This window comes from Nicotiana tabacum, chromosome 19 (genome assembly GCF_000715075.1).
Source record: "Nicotiana tabacum cultivar K326 chromosome 19, ASM71507v2, whole genome shotgun sequence".
Lineage (NCBI taxonomy): Eukaryota > Viridiplantae > Streptophyta > Magnoliopsida > Solanales > Solanaceae > Nicotiana > Nicotiana tabacum.
This window is the reverse complement of record NC_134098.1, coordinates 78,634,751-78,653,900: the sequence shown is the minus strand read 5'-3', so window position 1 is coordinate 78,653,900 and position 19,150 is coordinate 78,634,751. Positions and strand designations below refer to the sequence as shown.

The 19,150-nt window shown below is 37.1% G+C and overlaps 2 protein-coding genes across 2 annotated transcripts; one reads left to right on the top strand and one right to left on the bottom strand.

The window, feature by feature from the left end:
- The first annotated feature begins 8,240 nt into the window (after nucleotides 1–8,240).
- On the top strand, nucleotides 8,241–14,905 carry LOC107819620 (putative CoA ligase CCL6). The gene is made up of 19 exons (XM_016645750.2): nucleotides 8,241–8,627; nucleotides 9,124–9,187; nucleotides 9,496–9,589; nucleotides 9,705–9,757; nucleotides 9,920–9,968; nucleotides 10,094–10,170; nucleotides 10,442–10,481; nucleotides 10,560–10,654; nucleotides 10,754–10,918; nucleotides 11,359–11,469; nucleotides 11,585–11,672; nucleotides 11,799–11,865; nucleotides 11,966–12,041; nucleotides 12,116–12,233; nucleotides 12,698–12,943; nucleotides 13,322–13,461; nucleotides 13,798–13,980; nucleotides 14,054–14,173; nucleotides 14,557–14,905. The coding sequence occupies exons 1-19, from the start codon at nucleotides 8,482–8,484 to the stop codon at nucleotides 14,602–14,604; spliced, it is 1,980 nt and encodes a 659-aa protein (XP_016501236.1). The 5' UTR covers nucleotides 8,241–8,481; the 3' UTR covers nucleotides 14,605–14,905.
- A 287-nt stretch (nucleotides 14,906–15,192) lies between these two features.
- On the bottom strand, nucleotides 15,193–16,856 carry LOC107819619 (cold-regulated 413 plasma membrane protein 1). Its single transcript, XM_016645749.2, has 4 exons — nucleotides 16,528–16,856; nucleotides 16,291–16,398; nucleotides 16,089–16,159; nucleotides 15,193–15,807 (listed from the first exon to the last, which is right to left on the bottom strand). The coding sequence occupies exons 1-4, from the start codon at nucleotides 16,707–16,709 to the stop codon at nucleotides 15,554–15,556; spliced, it is 615 nt and encodes a 204-aa protein (XP_016501235.1). The 5' UTR covers nucleotides 16,710–16,856; the 3' UTR covers nucleotides 15,193–15,553.
- Nucleotides 16,857–19,150: the final 2,294 nt, after the last annotated feature.

The following is a 19,150-nucleotide window of genomic DNA, read 5'->3' as shown; positions in this document are numbered from 1 at the left end:
GCTAACTTAGAACAATTCAACAGTATCCGAGGCCTATTTACAATCAACCTCTAATACTAGGGGCATTGCCCTCGAATATCAAGTTCGATGCAAGAAAGTTACTTCATGGCAATAGGGTCTCGATAGGAAAAATTTATAAGGGCCAAATGGTCAAACGAACCATGCCCGCGTAGTTTGCTCGAGCCCTGGCACAAAACATGTATGCATGTATAATGACTTATAAAGAGAAATTTCTTCTTTACCGATATCTCATACCTCAGAAAGGTTCTTCTACTTCATATTCCCGATCTATTATGCAAACAGGCTTAAGGGCCAACCATGACCGGAGTTCGAATAATTACCCTTACAAATCGAGGACTGCCGTCCGAAAAATCAACGAGATCGAATTATATAAACTCCGAAAATCATAAGCCCAAGAGGCAAATCCCGAAATAATGGGGGATTTCTATAGGCCACGGCCACCCCACTCTGGGACTGATACTTCGGGCAAGCTCGAAAGTAAAATAGTAAAATAAGCCCAAGACGCAAATCCCGGGCTAAAGAGGCTACGACCGAATTAACACGAATCGGAGACGTCCGAATTCCGTAACAAAACAGGCCTTCGAAATCAATCATAAACCGGTTAAAAAGGCTACCCATCAGCAAAATCATAAAAGGTTTCGATAATATCAAGCTTCGAAAACTCTAATGAGTACAAAATTGTTCGAACTCTCGAACAATTTCCTATTTCATGCTAAGGCATTACAAGTTTCGCAAATATGAATGATAAGAAACTCTGTCAAGCCGGAAAGGGGACAAAGCCATAAACAATCTTTTTTACAAAAGCCCAAGGGTTACTTTACTTCGAGTTCGAGCAAGCACTCACTCGACCATAAAGCTTAAGGGCTATTTTTTTTTGTCTTGAGTTCGAAAGACCGTCCTCGCTCAAAAAAAAAAGCCTAAGGGTTACTTTACTTCGAGTTCGAGCAAGCACTCACTCGACCATAAAGCCTAAGGGCTGTTTTTTGTCTCGAGTTCGAGTGACCATCCTCGCTCAAATAAAAAACCTAAAGGTTCCTTTACTTCGATTTCGAGCAAGCACTCACTCGAACATAAAGTCTAAGGGCTATACTAATTCAGTTCCAATCAAATTATTTAAACCTCGGATCTTAAAATACAATTTTATAATTTTATAAGGCGGAAAGGAAGAAAGTTTTATATATATGTATCAAAAATCATTTACAAGGGCACCATGGCCCTATCAAGTTTCTCTACAAAAGACCAAAACAGTCTTAAAAGAAACACAAAAAATACTAAAGGACTTAGTCCTCTTTAGGAGCAGCATCTTCGCCCTCGAGGCCTCCTTCGCTTTCAGATCCGCTCATACTCCCGGTATCATCATCATCTGGAAAGGCCAACACTCTGGCTTTAGCTTCAAGCTCCTTAGCATTCTCGATCTCGGATGTAAGATCGAAGCCACGAGCATGGATCTCCTCAAGAGTCTGCCTTCGAGACTGGCATTTAGCATGCTCGGCAACCCAGTTTGCTCGAGCCTGAGCAGCCTCGGCGACCTACTTTTCTCGAACCTGAGCAGCTTCAGCATCGGACCGGTAGACGGCCACCATTGAATCAGCATTAGTCGTGGCTGCTTCGACCTCTGATTTGGCCGCTGTAAGTTCTCTAGCCAGTCTCTCTCGATCAGAAGTTGTTGAGCCCAACCGAGACTTGAACTCCTCGATTTCCTTGGCTTGCACCAAGGCCTTCTCTTTAAAGCTTCAGAGTTGGGTCCCAGTCGAGGCCAGTTGAGCTCGGGTAGCCTCCTTTTCTGAGGCAAGACGGTCCATGTTCCTTCTCCACTCCTCGGCCTCCGCTTTCACTGCGTCCACTTTAACATGAAGCTGCTTGATCACATCGAACTTTTGCTGGACCTGTGGGACCAAACTATTAGCCATCACGCCCGAGTCAATGTCATTAACTTCAAAGATATTTTTTACCTGCTCGGACAAATCGGCTTGTTATTTTCGAGCTTCTTCTAGATCAGCCTGAAGTCCTTTTACTTCTCCTTCTCTCTGCTCACTGAGAAGCTTGAAGGCATCTCTCTCTTCGGTAAGCCCTCGTATTTCGGCTTCGTACCGGCTCAGTTCCCCTCGGGATCAGAGAAACACCTCGTGATGAAGCACATAGGCCTACAAAAATAGAAAGAAGGAATTATGCAAGGAAAGAAAAATACAAGTACAAAAATTGACAAAGAAAATATGAACTTACCCGATTCAGGGCATGTTGAGCTTCGTTGAAAAGACAATAGACTCCCGCCTCGCCCGAGCTCTTCTTCGGAGCCTCCTAATCACTTAGACCGGTGGCATCTTCTACCCAAACAAAATAACCATGGAAAGGATCTTTCTCTCCATGGGCTCCCTCCCCGTGACAAATCTCCACGGCATGGGCGTCACGTATCATCGACTACAAAAATGAAGGAAACGAGTGGGAACCCCCGATCTCTATTGCCCCAAGTAGGTTTTTCGGGGCGTAGCCTCCGTCTTGGGGAGTCTCAAGCTCTGTTTCTGTACCGGCATCCACCGCCTCTTCGACGGTCTCTTTGCCCCAAGGTAAAATATCCTCGGTCCCCCTCGGCACGGGAACTTGGGTCGCAGTCTCCTCCCCGACCTCATCAAGCCTGGACGGAGCAGTATCAACTTCCATCGGTACCAAATTTTTTTGAATATCGATGCTAGCTCGTGCACGGGCCACCAGCCTAGAGTCACCTTCTTCTTCTTCTTCTTTTTCATCCCTTAGACTCAGTACCGGCTCCATAGTCAGTGAGATTGTTTTCACCTTGAGTTTACGGGCTGCTCTTTTCTTGGGTTTCTGACCCTCGGAGTTCGAGGCTCTTTTTCTTTTAATCACCTGCACCAGTTTCAAGATAGGCGGTAAAGCTTATTCATCACCGGACGGGGGTCTCATAGCCGCATCCTTTCCGAGACCTGCAAAAGGAGAAAATAAGTAAACTCATGCTTCAGATAAATATGTCACCTCGAACGATAGGCAAATCGGTAAGCCAAGATGAGGGCTTACCATGAGTACGAGCCTCCCACCGGCCCTTTGATAAATCGCGCCATGCACGCTCGGCGTATGTTGATGTCAAAACCAGGCTCCTGACCCAGTTCTCGAGGTAGGGAACCGCACCCGGCATCCAAGCAACGGCTGCATCGAGAAAAACACTGATAAGAAAGGGTGAAGAAGTAAAACAACAAACAAAAATTTAAAACGGGATCATACTTACGTTTTATATCCATTTCTCAGGATATGGCATGCTCTCAACCGGGATCAGGTCTGAGGTCTTCACCCGAACGAACCGGCCCATTCAACCCCGATCTTTGTCTCCATCTATGCTCGAGGTGAACGCGTTGGTGGCCCGGCGTTGAAGCTTTATCAGCCCACCTCTATAGAGTCGAGGGCTATATAATCTTACGAGGTGGTCGAGGGTAAAGGGAAGCCCATCGATTTTTCTCACAAAAAAATGGAGCAGTATCACGATCCTCCAGAAAGAAGGATGAATTTGGCCGAGGGTCACCTGGTATTTCTTGCAAAAATTGACGATGACCGGATCGAGGGGACCCAACATAAAAGAATAAGTGTAAACACTCACGTACCCTTCCACGCGGGTAGGGGTGGGCATAAAATCCGAAAATCCGAATTCCGAACCGGACCGAATTAATTCGGTATTTTGGTTTTGATTTTTTCGGTATTTCGGTCTAATTCGGTATTACATTTTTGGTATTTTGGTATTACGGTACGGTCCTCGGTATTAGAATCTTAAAATTTCGGTATACCGAAATACCGAATTTTTAAAGATTTTTTTTAAGTTGGACCTATAGTTAGCTACTACACTCACTGCCCAGCGCCCCAGCCCAAAGTTTTTAATATAATTCCCAACCCACTACCCACTCCAGCGCCCCAGCCCAACTGGCCAAGCCCACTATCTATTCAATTAGGGTCTAAACTCTAAAGATTAGGGCATTAGCATTAGGCAGTCACGAACTCAGCTCACTCCTCACTCCTCAGAAAGTCAATTCCGATTTAGGGCGATAGTTTCACAAATTCCGGGCAAACGAAGACCAAATACAGAAAGAGATCGGCTGATGTTGCGATAGTTTCACAAATTCAGAAAGAGATCGGCTATTGTTTCATAAGCTTGCTGAGACTTCAAAGAGATCGGCTGCTAATCAAAATTTAAAGGTATGTTTCTAGTTTCTTCCATAATTTGTGCTAGAACTGCTAAAGATTGACTCTTTTTTTAAAACCTTTTTACCATTGTGAATGAATGCCAATGTTTAGGTGTTTGCTCTGTTTGTGGATGGCCTTTTTTCGAAGAATGTTGGCTGTTCAGGTGTTTCTAGTTGGTAAATGTAATTGCAATGTGTAAATGTAATTGTAGTGTGTAAATGTAATTGCAGGTGTTTCCTAAAATATTGGTTGTTCAGGTGTTCTTGGCATTGGCAGTGTGTAAATGTAATTGGCACACTGCAAATATAATTGGTAGTGTGAAATGTTGGTTGTTCAGGCGTTTTTATTTTGTTTTAAATATGGTGTTTTCAAATAGAAAAAAGAAGAATATAGAATTATAGATAGCAAGTTTAAGTGTTTCCAATTTCCATATACTACTACAGACGGCCAAAAATTTTGTTGGCATTCGAACTATTTCTGTGAATTTTGTTTTTGGACAAAAATTGTTTGTCAGTTAATCAATATTGTTGTTTCTAGTTTGGTGCTACAGTATCGAACCAAAATAAGTTTATTTATTTAGCGATTATTAAACGAAGTCGTACCGAACCAAAATAAAAAATACCGAACCATACCGAAATAATTTGGTACGGTATTTGATATACATAATTGATAAACCGAATACCGAAATACCAAACCGAAATTCTTAAATACCGAATCGAAATACCGAATGCCCACCCCTACACGCGGGTAGTGATCGCTTCCTCCGGTGCCAGTATCACAACCTCTTTATTTTTCCAATTGCAATCTTTCTTCACCAAATCAAGAAGGTTTTTGGATATCGAGCATATATATCTCGATACAGACTCGCATCGACCAGCAACCGATGAGGATTTCTCGACCTTAAAGTCGGAATCAATAACGCACCCCCCGGGAACAAGTTCTTCAAAGCGTGGCTCCACCACTGTTTTCTCACCGGCCGGCCGAAATGAGGAAGCAACCTCTTTTCGCGGAACGGTTTTAGATATTTTGGACATCTAAATTTTTGTGAACAAAGAAAAAGGGAGATTGAAGTATTTGGTATTTTGAGAAGAACAAGCAAAGAAATTCCAAAACCTGGGAATAGGAAGCTTTGAAGAAGGCGAAGAACTGTAAAGATTGGAATGAAAAAGATTTGAAAGTAAAAGTTTGGAATAATGAAGAAGGGGGCTATTTATAGATTTCACAGCAACGGTTCAAATTGGCAGCGGTCGGCCATCTATTGACGCGCATTTAATGCCTTGGTAACTGGACCGACGGGACGTTTGTCACATACGTTACAATCGGGCTCGTCGCAGACGTCAGTATTCATCTAGTCGGAGGTTGAAAAATCATATCGTTTCTCGCCACCTTTTTCCGAGAAACGAGAGGACTATTTGTATACTGTCAAAACCGAGTTTGCCCTTCATGTGATTAATCAAAATTGTAGCATAATGGACCGAGGTTCGTCATTATAATATCGAGTTGTGATGTGAAGTTGGGTTGTCGATTTCAAGACCCAGAGACAGATCAATACCGAGATCGCGCCAATATCGAGCTCGAGACCTAGAGATCGATCAATACCGAGATTGAGTCAGTATCGAGCTCGAGACCTAGAGACCAATCAATACCGAGATCGAGTCAATATCGAGCTCGAGACCCAGAGACCGACCAAAATCGAGACTGAGCCAAGGAACAAAAAAGCCGTTATAGCCGCATTTGGGGAGAGAATCTCAGCGAAAATCGCTGCTTGAATCAAGAAAAAGCTTATTAACTAATCTATCATGGGATTCTTACTATGTATTTTTAATTATATCCAAAGTAGGATTCTCCCACTATATTAAGAGTGGTTATCATATGTAAAAAAGGCACTAATTCATTCACACATTCAGAATTAGTGAGATTTACATAACATCTAGCAAATATTATCCTTTTTGGGCTTTGATATTGATTCATCTTGTTTTCTTATCAATCACTTTTTATTCAATTTGGGTTTGTATTTTATTCTTTTTACAGTTAAAGTTTGATATATCTTTACTTATTCTCTCAATTTGTATCAAGTTATACCACGTATCCTTAGAACTACGTATAAATTCAACTCTATCCGTTTTTTGGATAATCACTTTGTTTTTTCGGGTAAGCAGTTTGTTATCCCTAAGTCTATCAATCTTAAAGTCGAACCTTTCGTATATCAATTCAAAACCAAGAATGGTTCAATGGTTTTCATGAAGACGTGCCGGTTTCTGTAAGTACCACAAGTTCATTGACACAAACCAATCCGATTTTTTTTACTCAATGGATGTAAAGTATAATTACATTCTTTAAATCTTTATGATAATGAGTAAACATTTATATTATATCTATATATCTTTCGACTATGTATATATAGTTCAAACTAAAAATTGTAGTTATTCTTGAAGTCTACATATACTACTAGTGTGTCCGTTGGATTATTGTTCATGTGATTGTGTATATATTTGTAAGGGAATAGTAGTAATATTTTTCATTTTCTATTTGTCACATTCCAAATTACAAGTGAAAAAAATGAAAAATTTATGCTAAACATACATTGAAGGTGGAGAAGTCGCTGAGTGACCGACAGATATGCGTAGCAACCTGGCCTACCTAGTTCCTACTTTTTATTTTTGCCATAACTTTGATATGGCTTATATGACTGGAATTTGAATATCCTATGTGGTAATGCTACAGCTATCTTAATTTAACTGTATTATTTGTTTGGTTACGGGTACTAAGGTGAGAGTTCAATTTTTGTAACATACTGGTTCTAGGGGGGGCATTTCTGTTTGAAAATATTAATTTTTTGATAGAAAATGAAGGGTTCCACGAATCTATATACTGACAGTACCAAACTACAAACCCGAATAGAAGATAATTTTTTTTATATAAATTGACAAAATTTACGATATTTCAGAGATTAAGGTAGTACCGGGACATATTGAACGGTAAGATTTGTCCGCATAGGTGTCTTTTGATTATATTTGTCATTTTCGTCACAATTTGTGCAGGAAGCACAGACAAATAACATGTCCAAAGGTCAACCTTGCTTTCACCTATCCACCCATGTTTTAGAGTTAAGTTATTAACTCCACGACAAAATTAATTACTATTCATTTTTAATAATGTCAAATTTAGCTCACACAATGTTACCTTTTCGCTCGTGGTTGAGCCTGTCGCACTTAAATGTTACTTTCTCTGTTTCAATTTATGTTAATTTATTTGACTGAGTACGGATTTTAAGAAAAAATAAAGATTTTTGGAATTTGTGGTCCTAAACAATTCAAAAAAGGGCTCAGAGTATTTGTGTGATTATAAAAGCTTATCATTAATGGTAGAATTATAAGTTTAAGCAAAATTATTTTCAAATTTAGAAAGGGGTCATTCTTTTTGAAACGGACCAAAAAGAAAATAGATTCACATCAACTGGAACGGAGGTAATACCTTTTAACTCGTCTAGACTTAAATGGGCAGTTGAAATGTCTGTATAAAATGTCTGGACCAATTTGGATAGCATATGTAATTCAAATTGGTCGATAAGAAGACTTAGCAGAAAAATAATTTTTGTTGGATATAGTTTGTTTTATATGTTAATGGTAATATAGCTTAGCTAAACTCACTAAGCTAGCTTGACCCTGAAAATACAACGTCAATAAGTCGTCATCAATTTCCAACTACTTCCTTTGCAGCACATTTATTAATAACATATCCTTTCTCATCTGCAGGTCACATGCTTAACTGACCCAATTACTTAGTTTGTGTGCACTTCGTCAATATTATGCCGTTAGTTTAAGCACATGAAAAAAATTTACCTAGAATTTAATTCTTTTCTAAAATTTTATCATTAACCATTAAATCACACTCTCACTAGGTGAATAGATATAAAGTTTCAGGAGCAAATTGATGAAAAATGTCAAACTTCAACTACCCAATTTACTCTTTGTTTTGTTTGTGTATGATCAATGATGTAGGAGAATAATAAACACCAGCAAAAGTAGGTGCCAGTTACTGAAACCAATTAAGGCCTCCATAATCAGTTAGCTGGCATGTCATGAATTTTGCTGCATTTACCTCTGCTCAACTAACCACCTCTTCCTCAACTTTCTCCTTTTTCTCTTGACTTTTGTGGACTAAGTTTGAGCTAAATTTGATCCATTCATGTATAAATTCATAGAATAACATCACCTTACTTGGATTAATAAGAAAGCTCTTAAAATAAGTTGTGGATTCTTTTCATTTTAGGGAAGAATGGAAAGTTATACGGTGAAAGTTGAAGAAAGTCGACCAGCCGTTGATGGAAAGCCATCTGCAGGGCCAGTTTATAGGTGCATTTACGCTAAAGATGGTCTCATGGAAATGCCTGTTAGTTTTGAGTCACCTTGGGATTTCTTCAGGTACATTACTCACTTGAATATCTCAATTCTTTTTTTTTTCATAATTGTAGTGAATTTTTCAATTACATACATGCAATGAGTTTTCGAGCAAGTGGTCACAGGTTTAAGCCGTGAAAACAGTATTTTGCATGCAGAAATACAAGGTAAGACTGTGTATTGTGGTTCGATTCTTTCTCGGATCCCGCATTAGTGGGAGCTTAGTGCACCAGACTACCTGTGATAAAAGAGGAGGATATGATTATGATGAATCCTTTGAAGTGATAAATTGGTTCATATAACCAACTCGGGGATTGAAGCTTAGTTGATTGATTATTGTGGATATTTCAGTGTAGCCCTTTTTCTCAAAATGTACCTAAGAATTAAGAAATTCAGGAGTTTACAGGGATTGATATTTAGGAGAAGATGTATTGTTTACATGTTTGTTCTTTTAGATCTTCTTCCTTTTTTATCATCGTCATGTGCACATTGTAAAACATCCATTTTTTATGCTTTGCAGTGAATCGGTTAAGAAGAATCCCAAAAATCAAATGCTGGGACGCCGTCAGGTTGTTGACAACAAGGTAGAGTTTCTTCAGAGTTCAATTATTTAAATGAGTCTAAGCATAAGCGTTATTGATCCTTAATAACCTATTAATTCAACATATAATGCAAAATGTTAGGGGCTTTAAGAAATAACCAATTAAAGAATGAACAATGAAGAAAAGGAGATAATGTCACATTATTTAGTTCTCAAATTGTAACTAGCTAGTGTTGGTTTAAATTGCTAAAGAAAACTTTTCAATCTAGCAGTCCATTAGGAACAAATAGACTAGTGGAAATGAATTGATATAAAAAAGGAAAGAGAATGAATTTTGAGCTTTGTTTACAGGCAGGTTCCTACAACTGGTTAACATATGAGGACGTTTACAAAACCACAATCAAAATTGGTTCAGCCATCCGAAGCCGTGGTGTCAATCCGATGAGTGCTAGTCCATTGAAATCATTAAATTACTCTCAAAATATACTCTTGAGTTTTGAGCATAACTCAAACATTTAGACTAAGTTGCATCTAAAAGTATCTTCTGTTTACTTAGGGAGACAAATGTGGCATCTATGGTGTGAACTCTCCTGAGTGGATAATGGCTATGGAGGTATACACTTGCTGTTCTAAATTATCGATTTTCTCACAAACCAAAGACATATCCAACTTGCGAGTTGCGTCCCTCTTGAGAAAAATAATAGCGAAAACTTGTTTTACCTTCAGTTTACTGTTACTTTGGAACAATAATTTTGTCTGTTCAATTTGATCACAGGCTTGTAACAGCCAAGGAATTTCATATGTACCACTCTATGATTCTCTTGGTATCTTCTTACTCTCAATCTCTCTGTCGTCGCTACCTTTTGCAGAAAAATAAAGAGAAGTTCTCAAACTGTTCTCCACAAGAGCATAATTATTGATTTGTTCTTTGAACTTGCCTGAATTGCAGGTGCAAATGCAGTGGAATTTATCATAAACCATGCTGAAGTTTCAATAGCTTTTGCCCAAGAAAGCAAAATACCGGCTGTATAATCTCCTTCCCTTTTCCTTAACGTCATATTTTTGCTTTTCTTAATCGTGAACTGCAAATGACATTGTAAATTGAAACTAAGACAATGAGGACTAAAGTGATGGTTCCAAAAGTGCTATGTGGATTTTTCATTGAACTGCTCATTATGTTCTTTCAATGAATTATCTAATGCATTAATACTTCTGATTGATATATCGTTCAAATTCTAGAGACGATTAGCTATAGGTAACATTCTTTAAGTTACTTGATCATTAACTTCTTTTGCAGATCTTATCATGCTTGTCAAAGTGCAGTTCTTACCTAAAAAGTAGGTGAAATTATTTACTTTGTCAAATAAGCTGGTATTAGAAAGTTCAATATGAGTAATTGTATATCTTTTCTTAAGCCGTCGTCAGCTTTGGAAACATTTCCAGCACGCAGAAAAGTGAAGCAGAGGAACAAGGAGTAGCTTGCTTCTCATGGGATGAGTTTGTTCAAATGGTAAAGGCAATATATTAATGCAAAATATCATATTCAGTGATCTGCATTCTAATAACTAGTTTTTGTGCCTTCGCTTAAGCTTTATATCACTCTATCCAGGGAAGTTTGGATCATGAACTTCCTCAGAAACGGAAGACTGATATATGTACAATTATGTACACAAGCGGAACTACTGGAGAACCAAAAGGCGTCATTTTGACTAATGGGGCTTTCATGGGAGAAGTTCTATCGATGGATCAACTTCTCGCTGAAACAGACGAAGAGGTAATTTTGAGCTATTGCTCCTGAAAGTTTAGATATCTAGCTTGTGAAGACGTGTGGCCTTTAACTCTTTGGAAATCTAGACGTACGATTTGCAATTTAACCAATATCATGAATATTTGTGTTTGGTTAGTGTCTTTTCTTGCTTCATCGCAAGCAATCATTTTGATCTAGCTTGAACTTAAGACATCATATCATCTGCAAAACTTGAGAGGAATTGTGATTTAAGTGCTCACTTTTAATCTCCTAAGTAAGATTTTCATTCTCCATATTTCACAAATTTGCCCAAAGTTGTAAATTGAGTATAGTAATCATTAAGTTACCAGCAAATCCTATTTGGCTATAATGAATCTCCTGCAGGTTTATATATTTTCTATCTTATTCTCATCGGTGCAATAATAGCTAAGTGTGATCTTACTCTTATCAATTTGTGTCAATTTCAGGGAACAGGAGATGACGTGTACTTTTCGTTCCTTCCACTGGCTCATATATTTGATCAAATAGTTGAGACATATTGCATATACAGGGGTGCTTCAATAGGATTTTGGCAAGGCGTAAGATACATATAATATTTGTGCCGTAAATTACTTATAGCTTTTTTTTTGCTTTTAAACTTGCTCTTTGTTCAAGCCCAATTGAATCGAATAAATGTTTGCATCTGAATAACAGGACATTAGATACTTGATTGAGGATCTTCTGGTATTGAAGCCCACTATATTTTGTGGAGTTCCAAGAGTTTTTGACAGGATATACACAGGTCTCTAATCTACTGTTCAGTGAACAAAATTCAGGCTTAATTTTTTACATCAATTAGTTTTTGCTAGTCTCATGTTTTTTCCTATTTCTTTTCTATAATTTTTGTTTTCGGGTGTGGGAAATTCAGGTGTGATGGATAAAATTGAAGCTGGAGGTTTGTTAAAGAAGCTGCTTTTCCAATATGCATATAACTAGTACGTCCTCTTATAAAGTTTCTGTGCTTAGATCAGCATTATTTGCATTTGTTTCCCTTCATTTCTATTGTATATTAAGCATTACATATATTTTTTCCAGCAAGTTAAGGAATATGGAGAAAGGACTAAGACAAGATGAAGCAGCTCCTCGCTTTGACAGGCTGGTTTTTGACAAGGTTTGCTATCTGATCCCTAGCATTTACTTGGTCCATAATCCGATTGACTTATTTGCATATACTTCTCGTTCCAGATCAAACTAGCATTTGGTGGACGAGTTCGTCTCATGCTTTCTGGAGCTGCTCCTTTGCCCAAGCATGTCGAAGAATTTCTAAGGGTGACATGCTGCTGTTCTTTAGCTCAAGGATATGGTATTGAATACTACTAGTAAACTTATTACTCCCATCTTTTCATAATTTGTCAAAGTTTCCTTTATTCACCTTAAATCCTAAGATCCCTTCTCTGTGTTTCCTTGCAAATTTTGGGGGCCTAACACCTAAACAGATATATAGTAAATCATATAAACTCATGTGAAGCCGAGGGTCTATCGGAAACAGTCTCTCTGCCTTCACAAGGTAGGGTTAAGGAACTCCACGTAGGATTACACTGGGTTTGTTGTTGTTGTTGTATATAAACTCATGTGAAGCCCAAGTACTTTAAATCAAATAAGAGTGTACAACTTTTGAAAAGCAAGGATGTTATTGCAGCTAGTAGAATTGCCATATTTTATATAATGTTGATTCTCATAGTGAAATGCGTAGTAGCATTTTCACCGCTCTTCTTTGTCAGTTGTCACATTTTCTTGTGCTTATTTTGACCTACTCTTCAATGTTAGGTCTTACTGAAAGTTGTGGAGGATGTTTCACATCCATAGCCAATGTTCACCCCATGATAGGAACTGTTGGTGTTCCAATGACTACAATAGAGGCAAGACTTGAGTCCGTGCCAGAAATGGGATATGATGCGCTCGCAAGTGTGCCATGCGGAGAAATTTGTCTGAGGGGAAAAACCTTGTTTTCGGGGTACCATAAGCGAGAAGATCTTACAAAAGCAGTACTTGTGGATGGATGGTTTCATACAGGTAATGAGGAGAAAGAGCAATACAAATTCTTACTTATCACAGTGCTGTCATATTCCTGAGCCGAGTGTCTACCCGAAACAGCCTCTCTGCCTTCTTAAAGGTAGGGGTAAGGTCTGGGTACACACTACCTTCCCCAGACCCCATTTGTGGGATTACACTGGGTATGTCGTTGTTGTCACAGTGTTGTCATGTTCATAAGGTGGAAATGAGCATGCTTCGTTTTGACTCAGCCATCAATAGAAGTAGACACTATGGAAAATTGAAGTATCACTGAAGTTGCAATGAAATTAACAATAATCTGATGATAGTTTATATCATTGGTCGGGGGGTGTAATAATTGATTTGTGCAATCGAATTCTGAGCATGGGAAAATTGCAGGTGACATTGGTGAGTGGCAGCCAGATGGAGCAATGAAAATCATTGACCGGAAAAAGAACATATTTAAGCTGTCTCAAGGGGAGTATGTGGCTGTGGAAAGCATTGAAGGGTTATACTCCAGATGCCCACTTATTACATCGGTAAGCATTAATTGGTGACCCGATAAAAATGATAATTAACATGCTATAATAGGTTAAATTACAATGATCATGTACTAATTCTTTAGAAAGCCACTGTATATAACTTAAAATCCTTTCTAGTGATAAGAGTTGCAGGATGTATAAATAATCATATTCTAAAGAGAAAATCTAAGCATTCCAAATGACTATAAGTGCAAACAAAACGTTTGAACTTTGGGAGAGTTTCTGCCTTACCCTATTTCCTTTATGCTAATTGAGATTGAGTTGGTGGATTTGTTAGATTACTGTATGTTCCACGTGACACAATTTCCTTCTAACTCATAATCTGGTCCACAGATCTGGGTATATGGAAATAGTTTCGAGTCCTTTTTAGTGGCCGTGGTAGTTCCAGAAAGAAAAGCACTTGAAGACTGGGCTTCAAGTAATCAAGAAACTGGAGATTTTTCAGCTCTATGCAATAACTCAAAGTCAAGGAAGTACATTTTGGATGAACTCAACAGCACTGCCAAGAAACACCAAGTACGTAGCAAATTTCTTTTGATTCTATGGTTTTTATCCAGTTCTTACTCTGATCAGAAAAATACCTCCACAGCTTCGAGGTTTTGAAATGTTACGTGCAGTCCATTTGGAGCCAAAACCTTTTGACATTGAGCGAGATTTAGTTACTCCCACATTCAAACTGAAAAGGCCACAGCTGCTCAACTATTACAAGGTATACACATTTGTTTGTTTAAGCCAAAAGTATATCCCTTATGTTGAAGTGTGGCACAATCTCTAACCTAAAAGATTTGATGGTCACACGAGTCTCATCTAATGTTAGAGAAAAAGACACTTTTAATTACTTAATTATATTATGTCTCAACGCGTTCACCTTTTTGTATCGCTTGTTACTTAATAAAAGATGTTACTGTTTTGAAGTCAAAGAGGTGTGGAGCAGAACAGAAGGAACCTTGGAAAAGCTAACTTTCAGTATTTAGAGAGATCTTCATTAGTCTAGTCCTGTTAATCATCCCACCTCTCGCACTCTGTATGTCTAGATTCACCTGTTAAGATTTGTATCAGCTCACTTAATAGTGTTATATGTTGTGTATGTAGGACATTATCGATCAGCTGTACAAAGAAGGTAATGCAAAAACTGCATAGATCGAAGCCATAGAACTTGGACTTGCTGATGAATTGACAAGCTTCAGCTGATTCTTTTGGAAGTTCAACGCTCGTATCAAAGTGCACATTGCTGATAATATATGTTTAGAACTTGATACATTAGGAAGTAGCATACATATGTACTTTCCCGATCATCGCCCTTATCTTATGTATAGATGCACTCCTTTGAAATTACCAACATATTAGTATCTCGAGGTTCAGAGTCTGCAAATTTGAGGAACTATATTTGCTACCATGTCATTTGCCAAAGAAATAAAAAGAATAGAGTATTTCATTCTAAGCTTCTAGTTTAGTGAGTCTTTTGCGCCTTCTAACATACAAATAGAAATTCCTGACATGATCCAGATTTACATCTAGCAAGCTTAGAATGCTGGAGTATAACTTTTGACGAATACTACCTGTGGGGTTGGGCATCAATGGCTACTTAGGCCAGGTTTGGTTTATTTATTTTTTGGACAAGAAAAAACATATTTTTGGTTTGAACTGAATTATGCTCAACTCTAATGAATTATTCACTTCATCACTTGACTATGGGTTAACGAATTCATGGTACATAAAGTAAACGAATTTTGGGCACAAAAACACATTATTCAGACAAGAAGCAAGCAATCTATTACAGTATTACTCATATGGACTTTATAACAACAACACCAAAACCAGTATAATCCCACAAGTGGGGTCTGGTGAGGGTAATGTGTACGTAGACCTTACCCCTACCTTGTGAAAATAGAAAGAACCCTCGGCTCAAGGAACAATGAAACTAAATCAACAAACAATTGCAACAATAAGGTAATAGGATAATGGAAGCGAATAACTCAACGTGTACTAAAAATTCAACAGAAGAAAAAACAATCACACTCAAATCTTCCAAGCAAATTGCAATCATGACAAGTCGTCGTGAAAGAAGAGCCAATATTGTCGACTTTGTTTATATGAAGTGTAGAATCAACGCCCAGACCGGATATACCAAAAGGAGGACGATCCCAACAGTGTTTGAAATGCCATTGGCTTTAGTGAAAGAATTCCTGAATCCTCCACTTGCTCTAATGTGTTCTTGCAAAAGATAACACCCAATAACAAGGCAAACCAACGTACCAATCCAACTATTCCTGAAAGTGTCAGCCAACAAACTGGGAGCCACTACCATTAGAAGGACCAGTGCTGCTGGTGCTTCTAGCCAATCTGCACTCAAAATTGTCAAAAATAAGAATAAACATGTCTGTATTGATTGCATTAATCCAATTGAAATTGCATAATCATACAAAACGACTGCGATTTCATTGACCAAACGAACTGGTGCCTAAACCTTTCTACAGCTAAAAAACAAAATCCAAAATTCATTTTAATTATGATTATTGAAACATTTTGTATGTATTATCCCCTAATTACATATCAAATCGACTATAAGAAAAGTTAAGCTACAATATGCAATAGCGAAGAAGGTGTGTATATATATATTGAACCTGGAAAGTGTCGAGGGAAGAAAAGGCGTGTTACAACAGCGATCAAAGATAGCCATTTTCCAAAATCTCCCCTGTATTTATCAACATACATACATACCAAGTATTACATTTTAATTACAAAATGCAAAGAGTTAAACTTATGTATGGAAAACATGCTTTAAAAAATAGCTAAAGAAAGTTTCGGAGGGAAATGAAGAATTACCTGAACAAACCAAACAACAAAGAAGGGAGACTCAAGAAAATGTAAGGAATTAGGAGAGTTGTGAGCATGTTGCTCCTCCAGTTTGTTCGATCCAAGATCAACAAGTAACTGTAATTATGTACATGTGAAAATATTACTAAAATTTCAACGATCATATAAAGTTATGATATTTGTGAAGTTTAAATTCTGAATCTATCTAGCGCAATTATCAAATTTACAAGGGGGAAAAGAGATTACATTGCAGCAAAAGAAGCAAGCCACATGAGAAAAGTAGTGCCAAAACCAATGCCACCAAGCATAATGGCATGCTTAGCTAATTTCTTAGCAGCAAAACCAATTTCCTTCAAATCTGAATCAATAAGATCACTTGCTACTGCTGCATCTGTCTTCATTGCCAAATAACTTTTCTTTATCCCCATCTTCCCCTAACCAAACACTATTCAACAATTCTTCTGAAAAATTTTGATGTAAAGAAAGAGAATAAAAGTAAGCAGATTCACTTCTTCTTCTTTTTTTTTGCACAATGAGATATTTGTATAAATTTATGTATTTAAAGCAGTCATGACAATGAAAATATCGGACATTCGAGGGAGCCTAGTCAAACTCGAATGAGTGTGACAGTTTTGTTAGTTAATGGAAATTGGGTGCCACGTGGAGACCAATTAAATAAATTATTGTAAGTACGGATCCATTGAAACATCATTTTTGGCCAGTTGTGCTGGATTAAACTTCACCTCTCTTTTTTTATTTAATAAGAGTCTTATCTATATGTAAAATGATGACTCATTATCTTTTCTTTTATTCTAAAAACAAATGGAATATCTTTTTGTTTAAAGATCAGTTTCTTAATGTATCTATCTCATTGAATTGGCTGGGCCCAATTCACCAGCCTTGTTACACCCTTGCCTTATTTGTTTAATTTCGTCTATATATAAAATGGGAGGGGGCATTTGATGCATATAAATATTGGTAAACTACTTAACTAATTCATGTTAGAAGATAGATATTAAGTAGAAAAAATATCTGTGATGAATCATCACTGCATTTTAATAGAAAAAACTGGAACATGGGAGATTTAAAATGCTACTGCCTACATTGATGACTTTGCTAGTAATCCATTTTCTTACTGGCGCATAGATATCCCTTCTTTTTTTCTTCTTTCCGAAAAAGGAAAAAAGGAAAAAAGAAGAAAACCGGTGAGTTTAAAAAATAGCCATTTTCCAGACTTGTAATTGAAAAAAAAATAAAAAATAGCCAATTTTTGGAATCCATGACGATTTTATGGATTTCAAATTTTAAAAAGTGAAATTCCATGACAGTACCATGAACGAAATACAAGAAACTATCATTGGAGTTTCATTTTTTGTTAACTTCGAAATCCTTATCATGATTTTGCAAAAATTAGGAAAGTATCACTTGTTTAAGTTCGAAATCCATGATAGGTATTTCAACATTAAAAGTGGTTACTTTTCAATAATATTTTAAATTCTGGCTATATTTCAAAATCGGCTCGGAAAGTGCTAACCTGTAAACTTTAACACGAAAGAGGGCAAATAACAAAAGTTTGGTCCAACTGCTCCAGTAATCCCATAAAGCGTGAACTTTTAATATTTTTTTTGGCTAATTATGTTATATTATTAATTTATAAATTAAAATTTTAAAAATCCTACACCTAGTAGCAAAGCTATAAAGATGGAATGACGAGTTGTTGGAATAAAAGAACTTGAATCATGACTTTGTCCCGAATTTGTATTCATTTCTTCCAAAGTGTAAAATTTCCCAATGAAATCGAGTAATATTGCTGATGCCGGATAGAGTTACCAACTTATAAGTTTACATTATACATGTACACAAAGTTGGGTTTTACTCGTTCGTTGGGGAGTTTTTATATAGAAAAAAAGAAAAACCTAAATTGAAAATGCAGACTAGGAAATAATTACCATAACTTTTGGTTTCTAGCAAATATTGCTAAAAGTGTTATGAAAATATTATTGTGGATGTCCATTTATTACTCCGTCGTAGATAATCTTCCTGAAAAAGATTATCCATTTAGTACTCCATTAAAACTTATCTATAAGCAGCTGATGCAGGCAGGTTGCAAGCAACTCAATGAAATGACTTGCAGCAGCTTCTTATTAAACAGACATGTTGCAAACAACTCATACACACAGCTTATAAGCAGCTCAAGAAAAGCCTCGCAGCTGCTTCCCGAAAAGCCTTGTAGTTGCTTCCTGAAAAGCCTCGCAGCTACTTCCTTTCTTCTATAAATAGAAGAGATTTAAGTCCATTATGTACATCAGTTTGAAGTTGAATAATATATCAATCTCTCTCTCTATACTTGTCTTCAGTTTATTTACTTTACAGATTTTATTTTATAACATGTTATCAGCACGAGACTCTGCCATCTCGAGCAAATACTTTGAAAGTATCAAAGGTACGAACTTTCTTTTTGTAAATAATATCAAATTTTTCTAAGCGTGAATTTGTAGCACCGGATATATCGGGCAAAAACTACATGTCTTGGGTGTTTGATACTGAAATTTATCTTGATGTAATGGGTCTAGCTGACACCATCAATGATAAGTTATCATGTGTTTTACTTGCTATATATGCTACTGCCATTAAAAAAAAGTATTTAGAAACCTAGTAAGTGAGCCATAATCATTGGACGAGATTCTGGAGCATTTTATGAATTTTAAAACACTATAATTTGTATATCTTTATGTTCCGGTTTTCACTTACACGTTTTCGAATTAAGATTTCAATTTTACTCTAGAAGAGTAATATTGCATATGAAACTATAAAGTGGATGACATTGTTAGATCCATATAAACTCTAGCAGAGTTTGTAAGAAATATAT

What these genes read in the sequence shown, in the direction of transcription:
- LOC107819620 (XM_016645750.2), top strand. Translation starts at nt 8,482, where the DNA reads ATGGAAAGTTATACGGTGAAAGTTGAAGAAAGTCGACCAGCCGTTGAT. An exon ending in TCACCTTGGGATTTCTTCAG is followed by an intron (nt 8,628 to 9,123) that starts GTACATTACTCA and finishes TATGCTTTGCAG; the next exon opens with TGAATCGGTTAAGAAGAATC. An exon ending in GTCAGGTTGTTGACAACAAG is followed by an intron (nt 9,188 to 9,495) that starts GTAGAGTTTCTT and finishes CTTTGTTTACAG; the next exon opens with GCAGGTTCCTACAACTGGTT.
- LOC107819619 (XM_016645749.2), bottom strand. Translation starts at nt 16,709, where the DNA reads ATGGGGATAAAGAAAAGTTATTTGGCAATGAAGACAGATGCAGCAGTA. An exon ending in CTTGCTTCTTTTGCTGCAAT is followed by an intron (nt 16,399 to 16,527) that starts GTAATCTCTTTT and finishes ACATAATTACAG; the next exon opens with TTACTTGTTGATCTTGGATC. An exon ending in TTGTTGTTTGGTTTGTTCAG is followed by an intron (nt 16,160 to 16,290) that starts GTAATTCTTCAT and finishes TGATAAATACAG; the next exon opens with GGGAGATTTTGGAAAATGGC.